Below are 13,437 nucleotides of genomic sequence, written 5' to 3' on the forward strand. Positions count from 1 at the left end.
GAAAACCTCCTAAATTCACTTTTTCTGTTACTAGCAAAGATATGGTGTATTATATTCTTTATGAAAATACCCCAAATATAACAAATCTAACCAATGATACAGGGAACTTGCAATTTCAATCATTTATTACACAACAAACCTAAAGATTTCTCCTTCCCAAGCTGAACTCTGGTTCTCCACATGCTTCCTTAGGCCTTATTTAGCAGACCATCAGAAATTGGCAGCAATAAAACAGAGATTCTCAGGGGTTTTTTTAGCATCAGAAGGCTCCTTAACTCCATAATAGCATATCTTGCTCGAAAACCTATCAGACAAAGCATTTCCCAGGAAAAAGAAAGGAAGAAACCTCCAAGTGAACAAGAAAAGGAGAGAGAGAGAGTGAGAGAGCTTGCTACTAGGTTGAGCGTGCCTCTGAGGAAGAAAGTTCAAAACATGTAGGGCTTAAATAAAAACTTATTTTCTCATACACCTGGAGGTTTTGTCCTTTCTTTTCCCTGCAACGCTTGTCTTCCCATTTGTCTTTCCTGAGTCTTTCCAACTAGCCCTCTTCCAATTAGCCTCATGTTTGGCCAGAAGATGGTTTAGGAATTGGTGACCTCAAGACTGGATTTGTAATCTGCCTTAGGCTTTGTCCGGAAGCTATAGCTGGTGCAGAATGCAGCTGCAAGGATACTAAGGGGCTCTATCTGACAACATAGAATCATAGAATAGTAGAGTTGGAAGGGGCCTATAAGGCCATCGAGTCCAACCCCCTGCTCAATGCAGGAATCCACCCAAAACATACCTGACAGATGGCTATCCAGCTGCCTCTTGAATGCCTCTAGTGTGGGAGAGCCCACAACCTCCCTAGGTAACTGGTTCCATTGTTATACTGCTCTAACAGTCAGGAAATTTTTCCTGTTGTCCAGCCAGAATTTGGCTTCCTGTAACTTGAGCCCATTATTCCGTGTCCTGCACTCTGGGATGATCGAGAAGAGATCTTGGCCCTCCTCTGTGTGATGACCTTTTAAGTATTTGAAGAGTGCTATCATGTCTCCCCTCAGTCTTCTCTTCCCCAGGCTAATCATGCCCAGTTGTTTCAGTCTCTCTTCATAGGGAGAGAGACTGATTAGCATATTATACCTCTGCTAAAAAAAAGAAGAAGCAAAAACTTGCACTGGCAGCTACTAAGCCATTGGGACAAATTTAAGGTTCTATTTTGCTTTATGTTAAAACAACTTGGGACCAGGTTTCCTTAAGGACTGCCTCACTTCTTGTATCCCTGCCTAGTCCTTGTGGTCCTCAGAATGAGCACTTCCAATGGAGCCACATGCATCTGAGGTTTGCCTCAGGAGAACCTGTTTAGCGTTGCAGCACCTGACCTCTGGGCATCAGGCAGGCTTGATCTTCAGATGGCTGCGTAAGACCCACCTCTTCATGCAGGCTTTCCCTGAGGTGTGATCCACCAGGTAGTTGCAATTTTATTGTTGATCAGTGATTGTTTCACTCTTAATTTTTATTGCTATATTTATATGGTTATATTGTTGTTATTATGTTAAGCGCTTTGGTAGTTCACTGGAAAGCAGTATATAATTTTGCATAATAAAAATAAATAAATAAGGTGTTAGGTCATTTTCTAGAGAAGGTCAATCTGCCGTCACATATAGTTTGACATAGATCTCACTGAAATTAGTTTGTGTTTTATCTAGAGATGTGGTTAATTGAAATAAATAACTTTTTCAGGTCAATGTTCTCTGGAAAAATACATCAAAAAATTCCTTATTTATCTGGTCAAGAGTTTCCTTCAAACAGTCTTGATTAAGGGGTATATGACTGACAGAACGTTCTGAATAATTGTTTACCTTGTAATGTAACCTTGGAGTTTATTATAGGAAGACATAAAGATGCTTAGAGTTCTGGCATGTCTGAAATCAAATGACTGAAAGAAAAAGGAACTACCTGGATATTCTACTGAATTGGAAGGGTTAAGCAAGCACTTATAATCATGTGTCTGAAAAATAAAATGTCTGAAACATCCCAATGCTATACTTTGCTGCAGAGGATCAGGAACTAGACTTCCTTTAGGGACATCCTATCCCCTTGCCTCAAATCAGGAAACCTTTCCTTCTGAATTAAGGCAGTAGCAGCCCTCCTTCATTGGGGCAAGTTGTAAGCAAGAGTAAAGTGAGGCCACACATAACATTGCATTCTAAGGCACCTCAAATCAGACCTATCCTTTAGCACTATGTATACTTGCAATGTCAGTTCACTGTACCAATTCACCATTACAGCATATAACTTTTTTGTCACCTTAAATGCTAACAAATTTATTATGAAATATTCTACAATAATAGTAATAATAATAATAATAATAATAATAATAATAATAATAATTTATTTCTTGCCTGCCTCTCCATTTTGATCAAGGCGGGGAACAACAATATATGATAAAATATATAATACTCAATTAAAACATAATATACATTATTAAAAACATCCTAAAAACATTTTAAAAACATCTTAAAATTCCACTGGATAGGCCTGCTGGAAGAGTTCAGTCTTTATAGCTTTCTTGAATGTTAATAGAATGTTAAGTTGACGAGTTTCCTCCGGCAGGCCATTCCACAGTCTGGGAGCAGCAGAAGAGAAAGTCCTCTGGGTAACAGTTAATCTAGTTTTTGCTAGCTGAACTAGAATCCCTGGACTAGAATCCATCAGATCCGATGAAACGGACTCTAGGCCACAAAGGCCCTGTTACAGAAAAAAAGTATTAGTCTTTAAGGTGCCACAAAGTACTGCAACAGAATAACACACCTACCCTTCGGGAAACAGAGACCAATGGAACTCAGTTGGACAACCCTCATCCTATTTAGCCTGCATATGATACCACTTCAGCTATGAAGTGGAATCCTCCGGTGGGGCTGCAGTAAGCAAAACCTGAGGTAGGATGAGGCTGTTCTTGTGTTTCAGGGGATGACTTTAAAGAGTCAGCCAGTGTACAGCTGAATATACTGCTAATGTAACTTTGATACTCTGAATACTTTGCTATTAGCACCAATTATCAAGACTGTTTTTAAAATGCATGTGTGCCTCCCAGCAACTGGCTACATGATTAACAGCAAATAATCCCATCCTGCTTGCCAGCTGAATAATTCCAGAGTGATTTTATTTGAAAAACTACGCAGGACCACTCAGCAAAGTTTCATAGTGGTGACATCAAGCTACTGGTGGGCTTCAGGTTTAGACTAGTGCAATTTAGAGGCTAATAAGACTTTAACGGAGGGGAGGACAACAACTGATCAGCATGTGGTACACTATGGCCTTAGCTAGACCTACCTGATAGTCCTCAACGGAGGAGGGAAGATCTCGCATTGCAATTAACACGAGATCCCTCCTCCATTTACACGTGAGGTGCAATGACGTCAGGAAGAGAGGCGTTGCGCCTGGCATTTTCTTTTATTTTTAAAGAAAGAGGTGTGCACGAATAGTTGTGTGCAAAGGTAGGTGCTTTGTTTTTTTTTTAAAAAAATCACCCTACCCCTGATGGACGTAGCGCTCCCGGCTGCGTGCTAGGAATTGTGCGGAGCCGGGTCAGACTGTGGCAACAGGCCACATGTTCCGCAGTCTCGGGCTTAGCCTGAGACCATGGAAAAAACGGGCTCAAAGGGGAGGGCGAGATCCCGGGGCAACGGAGGGATGATCCCTCCCTGATCCTGGGATCCTGTTTCATGTGGATGCACAGGGACGATCCCGGGGTTCACCCTGGGTTTTCACCCGGTCTAGCTAAGGCCTATGACTGTTTTTGAGGGGCCCATACCCCACTACTGAATTTGCCATGGTGGTGGCAAAAAAGCAGCTATTTCAGAAAGCCTCTTGGGAGCATAAATCTGTTTGCCCCCATGCACCTTGTTTGCTTGGAAAATCACCACTTTCTTCTTGCCACTGCAGCAAATCCAGAAGCAATTTCAGCAGTGGTAATTTTGGTGGGGAGGGGTACAGCCCCCAGAAGTTGCCAACCCCTGCTTTGAAAGCTGCAATCATATACCCATTTACTTAGGAGTAAGTCCCACTGAACTCAATAGAACAGTAGACATTGTGCTATAAGGAAAATAAAATATGAACATCTTTTATACAAATATGAATTCCTAGCATGTTTTTAATGCTTAGCCAATTGGCTAAGGGTCTAATAAATCAAAATGCTAAAAGGAAGAAACATATTTCTGTCACATATGTTCACTTTATTTCATAATTTTCTCAGAGAAAGTTTTTTTAAAAAAAGATTAAAGGACCTCTTACGTATGCCCCTATGCAGGAAAAATATATATATTTAAAATTCCAAGATGCAAAACCCACAATTTTAGATGCCTGGAAAACCAAGTGTGTATTCCTTTTTCTAGCCTTGTTACTAAGCTTACATGTCATCTTTACAAGCCTGCCTTTTAGAAGTTAACCAAGTCACATTTTTATTTTTCGGTTACCATCTGATGATCCCTTTCAAACCAATTAATTGACCATTGGAAACTGAGCAGTCATTATTTCAAGTCACCCACAAAAACACTGTGTTGGTTCAAAACCAACTAGGCTACCATAAGTCATCTAAAACTTCAACAGAGGATGCTAATGAGGTCACGTGGTCTAGCACAATGAATCCTACACACTGAATGAAAATGGCATGTTATGTAAAAGCAGATCATTGAAGGATTAAAATGATGTAGTTATACAATGGTGGCCTGGTTGTTGAACCCGATACAATAAGGCATACGATACATATTTATGGTGCCCGAAATTTCATTCACTTTTGACTTGAAACATAACCACTCTCCTTCCTGAGATCGCCTCTAGGCAATTACAACCATCTTTAAAAGATCGGACCAAAGTAAGAAACCTTCACCTACTTTCTGTCCAAAACCCTCAGGCACCTGAAACAGCAACTCACTTATATATCACAACCTGATGGGGCAAGGAGCACCATGGTTGGCGTACCACTGGTGCACTCTGGTAATGCCTCACCTCTGGGTCCTGTAATGACAGGTCGATGATGCTGTGTGAATGCCGTTCCAAGGGAGGAGGTCTGCGAAGGCGAGGGACTGCTGAAACCAGACTTCTCTGACTTCTTTAATGTAGTTGGCGATGGCATTCCTGGCAAGAATGATTGATAAGTGCAATTTAATAATGCTAGGTCATGGAAAAACAGCCTATGCATTGTGAAAGTGGGTGCGAAAGCAGATAGATAAACTTAAAGGACAAATTAAATTGCATACAACAGCAAGTTTGAAGGCTCACTTTTATTTATGATTGTCTTTGGGGGCAAAGGGTGGCCGTCATTGGCGTAAAGAAATACATATTAAAATGCAGCCGTATTTTTCTTTTAATATCTCTGTGGGCAACTCACTGACATATTATCAATTATCATTCTTATTAAGTCCTGTTCTTTACATTCTAATAGCTTACCATAGATGCAGCATTTAGATTGTTTTTTTTTAAAAAAAAAACATATTTAAGAAATTGTTCAGCCTTATACTCTCTCTAGTTTATGAACAGCCGTTAAATATGTCCCATAGAGTAAACAGAGCTCAAAGTTCTGAAACCCCAGAGGTTGGACCACAAGAATAGATAACTCTCTTCCCCTCAGATTGCTGCTTCTGTCAAAGCCTCTGAGTGAGACTGAGGAACAGTATACAAACATTCAGGCAGCAGGGGACGGAGGGAATATGCACAAAGCTGAGAATGTGTTTTGGAAACTGGGTGGGTGGACTGAATGAATGGCTTGAAGAGTTCCAGATGTTTCTGCAGTAACAAATATTTTCAATTACAAGCAGTGTTCATTTCTGAGGTTCTACTGTGTGGGAGAAAAATGGGATTTTAAAGGGTCTTTTAGTGCAGCCCAACTTGAATAGTATTTCATATGAATAAATTTATATGTATTACTCAACTTTGTGCTTATTTGTATTTTATTAAAAAAAATATCACTAAGTGAGGTTTTTGGTTCAAAACAGATCTTCCACAACAGTGAAAATCTTCTTCTGACTGCACCTCAGCATTGGTGGTAACAGGAACATAGGAAACTGATTAGCAGAGGCTTCAGGATTCTCAGGCACAGCTCTTAGGCATCGCCTGTAACCTGTGTCTGGAAATATCAGGAACTGAAGCTGGGACCTCTATATGCACTCTACCACTGTGATATGGTCTCTTCCCTTATAAATGATCAGATATACTCACTTACATCGGTTTGACATCAAGTCTGTGACCAGATGTACATACATACAACAGAGGCTACAGACAATGCACATATAAAATTTGGTATGTGTGTGTATATGTGTATCTATATAGATATGAACACACACACACATATAGATATTGATATATACAAAAGAGAGATATTATCAGAAGAGTGAATTTGTGAGGTAATACAAATACTGAAGTCCTCTCAGCAGTGAGAATTTTGTCTCCCTTCTTATTAGAGTATCCTTTATAATTCATTTACAGTGCAATATTATACATGTCTACTCAGAAGTAAGCTCCAATGATTTCAATGAGACTTACTCCCATGTAAGCGTGTATAGCATTGCAGCCTTAACCATTTAGTTTTTCTTTCAAAATGTTCAGATACTTTAATTCATCTATGAACTGATGTGTTGTTGGATTTCATTGTGTAAAAAAATTAAAATAAATAAATAAATAAAATGGAAATTGGGTTGGATCCAGACTAGCACTTAGTGAAGTTCTGTTTGTGCTAGAGAGAGGAGCAGGGATGCAATCTTCATGTTTCCTCCTTCCCCTGCAGCATGGTGACTCTTGAAAAGCTGCTATAGTGGGCGGCGGGGGAGGTTTCCAGAGCAGCATGAAAGGCAACACAGAGGGGGCTGCAAGGGGAAGAAGGAAACAGTGAAGGTCACCTCATGACCCTTTCTTCCAACAAGGTGTCTCTGCTGGTTCTTGGTGCTTTCCATGAACAGTTAAAGCTGCAGGAGCTATACTAGAGTGACCAGATTTAAAAGAGGGCAGGGCACCTGCAGATTTAACTGTTGTGATGAAGAGGAAATTTCACCAGGTTCTCCATATATACAAATGACACCTGCTGAAATTCCCTTTTCAATACAACTGTTAAAGATACAAGAGCCCTGTCCTCCTTTTCATACGGTCACCCTAATTATAGTTAGGCAATATTATCTTTACAATAGACATATGCAGAGATCACCACATACCCTGGAAAGTTGCAGGGTTCAGATTTAATCAGGTTTAGGACAGATGTGAGCAGGGTGGGACAGAGCACAGTTGTCCAGCATCACACAAGGCAGATCCAATGCACCATTAACTCATGTGGTGAGAACATGAATCAACTGCTGGACTTAATGGCCTGATAGGCCCCTTCCAACTCTACTATTCTATGAGTATTAATCTTAGATGAAATAAGCTATTAAAAGTCCTGCTGAACACAATGGAGTTTACTTCTGAGTGGACATACCTAGGGTATCAGTGTAATTCTATAAATTTTTACTCACAAGGAAGACCAACTACGTTCAATGATGCTTATTTCCTAGTATGTGCAGCCTCAATATGGTCAAAAAGAGCATGGCCATATTTCATTTCAGCTGAATTCAATTCAATTGACTCCAATAAAAACTCAGATGACTGAATTATAGAAACATGAGGTTGAAGGTTTGTGTTGTAAATACTGATAGCTGGTGTAGAATAGTGGCTAATCTATGTACATTGGGCTGGGAATAAGCTCTAGAGTTTACAGGGTGACTTGCTTTTGGGGGGGGGGGAATCATGTATAGGATGGCTCTGCATGATTATGAACCAGGAAGTCCCTGGGCCAAATATCACAACATTTCAATGGGTGACCTCAGCCCTTGTATATGATATATTATTATTATTATTATTATTATTATTATTATTATTTATTTATTTATTTATTTATGAGTGGACATGTATAGGATTGCATTTTAATGTATAATTTGTTAGATATAGCAACTTCTCACAACAATCTTAAATCTTCTAATATATATATATATATATATATATATATATATAATAACAAGGCTATTTTAAACAGTGTGTGTGTGTATATATATAATGCAATTTGTAATCTTTACTTTACATTAAGTATGTATTATATTCAAGAAGCTGCACCCATTAGATCCAAAACCATAACAACTTCTCCTGAAGAATATATAGACTGGAATTTGAGTATTTACCAGTGCAATCCCCTGCATGTCTACTCAGATGTCAGTCCTGTTGACTGGAATGAGATTTACCCCTGGGTAACTGTGCACAGGATTGCAGCTTAATTGTTTTGATAGATTATAACTGAACTAGAACAGCAAATAGCTAAAAGTATATTTCAGGGCCCAGTGAATAGTCTAGGAGCAAGCTAAGGAGGTGTGGCCTTGATAATTTGTCTGTATGGGAGACCATTGGGAGTACCACGTAGGCGTGGTATATAGATAACAACAACAACAATAAAATAGAGCATATTTTGTCCTTTAAGATAGGAAAGGAATGATGGACAAGTTAGATGGTGCAAAGCAAAAAGCATCATTCACATTTTATGGTGCATTAGTGTGGTGCTCTGTCTAAGCAACAGAACTGAAAGGTTCTCTGAATGGGTTAATAAAAAGTGGAATAAAGCCTGCATGCAAGAATGAAAGCTCAAAGAACAAGCCAGAATAAATCTATTTCTTCTTAACTAATTATAGCCAGGTGACATTGTCCTTAAGATTACATGTAATGCCCGTATTTGCAATTAAAAAACAATTTTAAACTCTAATTTAGCACCACATGTTTTGTTAATGGTCCTGATATATCCTGCATATTTCTTAGCAAATTTTCTTTCACTTAATCATATTGGCAATTTGTAAATGCATCTGATTTGTTAAGCCTACATCAACTTAAGCAGTTATCAGTGTTTGGGACAACTGCTAGATGTAGAACTCACAAATGGGATTAGTATTTTGAATATCTGGCTGAATATCAGGCTGCTTGGAAATCTGGCACTTTCACGTGCTGCCAGAATGCATGTCCTATTGAAATGAACATCTGTGCTGGTGGGGAGCTTAGAGAATCATATATAAATGACTAATAAACCATATTCTAGTCTTGTCCATACAGCAGAGCATTCGATTATGGTGTAGCTCAGATACAGGGAGGCAGTTTGCCCCCTTGTTCTGGTCCTTGAATCCATTCTGTCATCTAAACTGGATTCATAAGGGACTTCTGAAGGCTGAATGGGATGGAAAGGACATGGCACCAAGTACTGGATACTAAGGGTTAAGAAACTGTCTAGTATTGCTCTAGTATTGTTCTGAATATATATGTTACCTGTGCAGTTTGCTAATAAAAGAACAGTATCCAATGCAGCACTACTGCTAATGTAAATTATATTGTGCAGGTGTAAACAACCTCTGGCAAAACGACAATAAAGTCTGCCAGCGCAGTGAGTTTGTATAAAATACTTTTGTGTAAGCAAGCACTACTAGCATTTGAGCTAGAGGCAGTTCACATTAGTGCAACATAACTTACATTAGTGGTAGTGTCATACTGGATGCTGCTCAAAAAGTACAGAAGTACTCTGCCCCTTTTGCCTTGCAATATATGTTATTTGATCAGCAATGATGCAGGCAGGCCTCTGGATAGTTTCTATGGAGCTTGCTGGAAGTTGTAGGGCTTTTTCCTGTCTAAACTTACATAAGTACAGTATGTGCCTTAAGTCACATAGGCTGCAATTCGCTAGCCACTTAACTGGGAATATGTCACACTGAACTCCTATAGATGTCTACTTTTGAGTAGACATCTATAGGATTGAGCTTTTAGCATGTTTTAACAGCCCTAATAGGAATATACCCTAGCAGCAATTGGACTGTCATATTCTCATCTTCTGACAATTTTTAGTGGTAAAAGAAACACTAAATGCAAATAGGGATTTGAGAATTTTAAAAACACACATAAAGTATGTTTTAATTTTGTACATATTCATTCTTTTTATTTTACTGAAATGTGTAACTATTTGTCTATATCTGCTGTCACTAAACTAAAATAGATATCTTTCTCTGGCCTGTGGAAGCAGGATCAGGTTCATCATGGTGCTAAACAGAACAAATATGTGTATTTCAAGAAAATGATTCCTTTCTCTATTTTCAGTTAATAGGAGTTTAAATATAGTATACAACAAACAGAAAATTCAGACAATAGTGATCCTGATAAGTGTGCACAGATCCAACTATATTATAATAACTATTTCTATTTTTTCTAATTAAAGTTATCTGGATTTTTACTAATGTGTCATTTTCCTAGTTAATAAAGCTGTTTTGTACATTCCAAATCATGCATCAGATCCATCTACCCAATGCACAAATGCAAGCATAAATGGAAACTTTAGTCTTTGGATGCTTCTGGTTAGTGGAGCCATGATGTAGATGGTGAAGTCTCCCAGGAAGGCCTTCTAAAACTCTGCAGTTCGCAAACCTCCAACCCAAGTTAATGAATGTGCAGGAACATTTCATATTCATCATCTTCTATAGGTCAGTAAAGCAATATAATGGTCTTGGACCTTCTTGTATTTGCTAGTCAAGAAATATTTTTTCTTACTGCATAGACAAAACCCCTTAAGATTGGAATTTGCCAGATAAATGAGAGGAAGATGTGTATGAATTCCATTCACAATATCTGTCTACTCAATGTCTGTCTACATAATATATCAGGTTTTCACAAACTGAAAAACATTTTTGTAAGTATAAGCCATCCATCACTAACTGAAGCCAACAGTAATAACATTCTCTTTCTGAGTGTAAATACAGGAAAAATAATAATTTCACTCTTGTGTGCTGCTGAGTAGTTCTCACTCTAGAATTACATAACCACTGTAATATACATTTCTAATCTCCATCTTAAAACACAGTTGTATGATTGTCATCTGAATGCAATTTAGTTTGTGACTACTAATGTCAGCATAAATATGGACAGTACTAATAGATGTGTCTTTTCACAGGACGAATACCCTTAAAAGAAAATAGCAATGTATCCTAGACTATTGTTATAATGATTCCCTCTTAAATAATTCAGAACAAAACTAATTTGTACCAAAAATATTAAATACTGTTAAAAAGAAGAAGAAAGAAAACAACCCATAAAGAGAACTCATGGTTTGTTGTGGTATTGTGAACTGTGGGTTGTTCATGTTTAACAAAACATGGTTTGTTAGCACAGCTGGTTTACAAAACAACTCACAGTTCAGCGACAACCCATGCTCAACCCATATTCAACTTAAGATATATGTTGTCTTGTTGTGCGAACCCAGCCAATGTCCCATCTATTTCTCCAGGCTCTCACGCTAGTTACCTTAACTCCAATATTATATTGCACTTAAATCCAATAAAAACATTCTGACGGAGTTCACAAATCGCAAGCCACATTCAAGGATGAGTATGGGTTCAGTGTAAACATGAGCAACTCACAGTTCACAACCCAACAACAAATCTTGGATTCTCTTCTTGGGTTCTTCATGGTTAACAAACCATACTTTGTTAGCATGGCTGGGATCACACAATAACACAACCCATATTTCAACAACAACAACAACCCATGTTTTAACAACAACCCACACTCAACCCATATACAACCTTGAGTGAGGGTTGTCTTTTGTGAATTCAGTCAATAATTAGTTCAGACATAAAAATGGCATATAAGTTATGAATTCTTCATATACTGAGAGAAATAAAACTGGACACTTAATAAGATGTATTATCATAAGAAATGAAATATCTTTCATTTACCGAAGGCTGAACTCCTGCATTTAAAACCATATTGTTTCCTTTTTATTAACATTAGACCACACAAGGCTGATTGAACATCAGTTTTCTGTTATTCATGGTGCATCCCACATATAACTTTATGTCATTAACAGTTTTCTTCAAATGCCATAGTACTTAATACCTTAATAGCTTATGCCATGATACTGAAGTGTTCCTTTTCTTCAGATGCCTTATTGTTAAATTTCTGGGTGTTGCCCAATGCTATTTTTGCAACTGATATTGTACTCTGTTGGGTAGATTAGATATAGTAGTAGGAACAAATCATTGCTTTTCAGAGTACACTGTTTTATGGAGGTATTGCAGATGGGAAAAAATCATGACAGGCAAAAGATACAATCATAAATTCAAATAGCATTTACAAAGCTGTTGTCTATTATTACAGCATGAAACTTCTGCAAGTCAGTGATCAACAATATATGCTTCTGCTACATCCTCATGATGCAAGTGCACTTCAAGTGAATGAAGGAATTTTGAACATCATTCTACTTTCAGAGACTGAACTTAAGAGATCTTGCAATATTACTGCAATGTCTACAAGTAACTGACACAAGTATAAGGTTCTAAAATAAATTTTAAAAAATAGATCTACAGCTTTGGTTACTGCAATATTTCAAATACACTTTAGCAAGAAAAAAACCTATATAAATATTTCTTCTTATTGTGTGTAGTTTGGAGTTCTTTAACCTGGGACAATTTGTTTTTGGGGATCTGGAAGGCTTTCAGTTACGTGGATCACCTCAAGGTTATTTTGTATGAAACAGCTAAATTATGACCAGGTGAATATACTAGTTTTTGAAAATGTATTAAAAACCCTACAGGGTCAAGAGTATAACTTCAGAAATGTTATGTGATGTAACACCGAAAACAACAGGTTAGAAGAAGAAGCCATTTAAAGTGCATATACTAGAAAGTCCCCTTCCACAACTGACAAATAGATTGTCGCAGTCATGTTGTATCACATTAAACAAAAAAAGAGGAAACACAATATATTACCGACCAATTCAATAGGGCTGCAAAAATTCTGAAAATTTCAATACATATTGAGAAAGGATATTTTAGCACAGACATCTGTGGTTTTTTCGTGGAGAAGGGTTAGCAAAGTAAAATGATTAAGCTAAGAAGACCCATAAATATATCTCGCTATTCCAAAGGCCAAGAAAAAATTAAAGCAGAACTTTGACCCACATTGTAGATCCAAAACATGTAAAGCAAATTAATTTTTATCTAGCTGCACTAAATTGCATAAGTGATGACAGAAATCAGTGATCAGATCTTTGGTCTCCTTACATTTTTGCAGGTAGCAGCTACTACTGAGAGTTCCAATTTTGAATTAGGATAATTTCCCCAGAAATTACCTGCCAGTGATTTTCATTAGGAAAACTGTGTGAGAGAAAGGATTTAATCCCTAGTTTTCTAGTGCCATGATTCTGATCCAATTGTAGATCACCTTTGGGGACAATCTAAAAGAACCCCCAAGCACCATCGTAGCTTGGGGGTTCTTTTAGATCCATCATTGTCACTTGAGGCTCAGGTGACCTCAGTGGCACGGAGTGCCTTCTACAAACTCTGGTTGGTGGCCCAGCTACACCCCTATCTAGACAGGGATAACCTGGCTTCAGTTGTCCATGCTCTGGTAACCTCCAAG

The 13,437-nt window shown here is 38.0% G+C and overlaps 1 protein-coding gene across 5 annotated transcripts in view; it reads right to left on the minus strand.

Annotated features, from left to right (window-relative positions):
• NFIA (nuclear factor I A) overlaps positions 1–13,437 on the minus strand; it is a 523,664-nt gene that overhangs the window by 67,213 nt on the left and 443,014 nt on the right. For 3 of the 5 annotated variants that reach the window (XM_063138134.1, XM_063138164.1, XM_063138144.1), the window contains exon 7: positions 4,990–5,118. The exons of the other annotated variants lie outside the window; for them this stretch is intronic. In XM_063138134.1, the coding sequence (XP_062994204.1) occupies positions 4,990–5,118 (129 nt within the window). The remainder of the gene's footprint in view (positions 1–4,989; positions 5,119–13,437) is intronic. 5 annotated transcript variants of the gene reach the window in all.

Source organism: Elgaria multicarinata, chromosome 1 (genome assembly GCF_023053635.1).
Source record: "Elgaria multicarinata webbii isolate HBS135686 ecotype San Diego chromosome 1, rElgMul1.1.pri, whole genome shotgun sequence".
In the NCBI taxonomy this organism is placed as follows: Eukaryota; Metazoa; Chordata; class Lepidosauria; order Squamata; family Anguidae; genus Elgaria; species Elgaria multicarinata.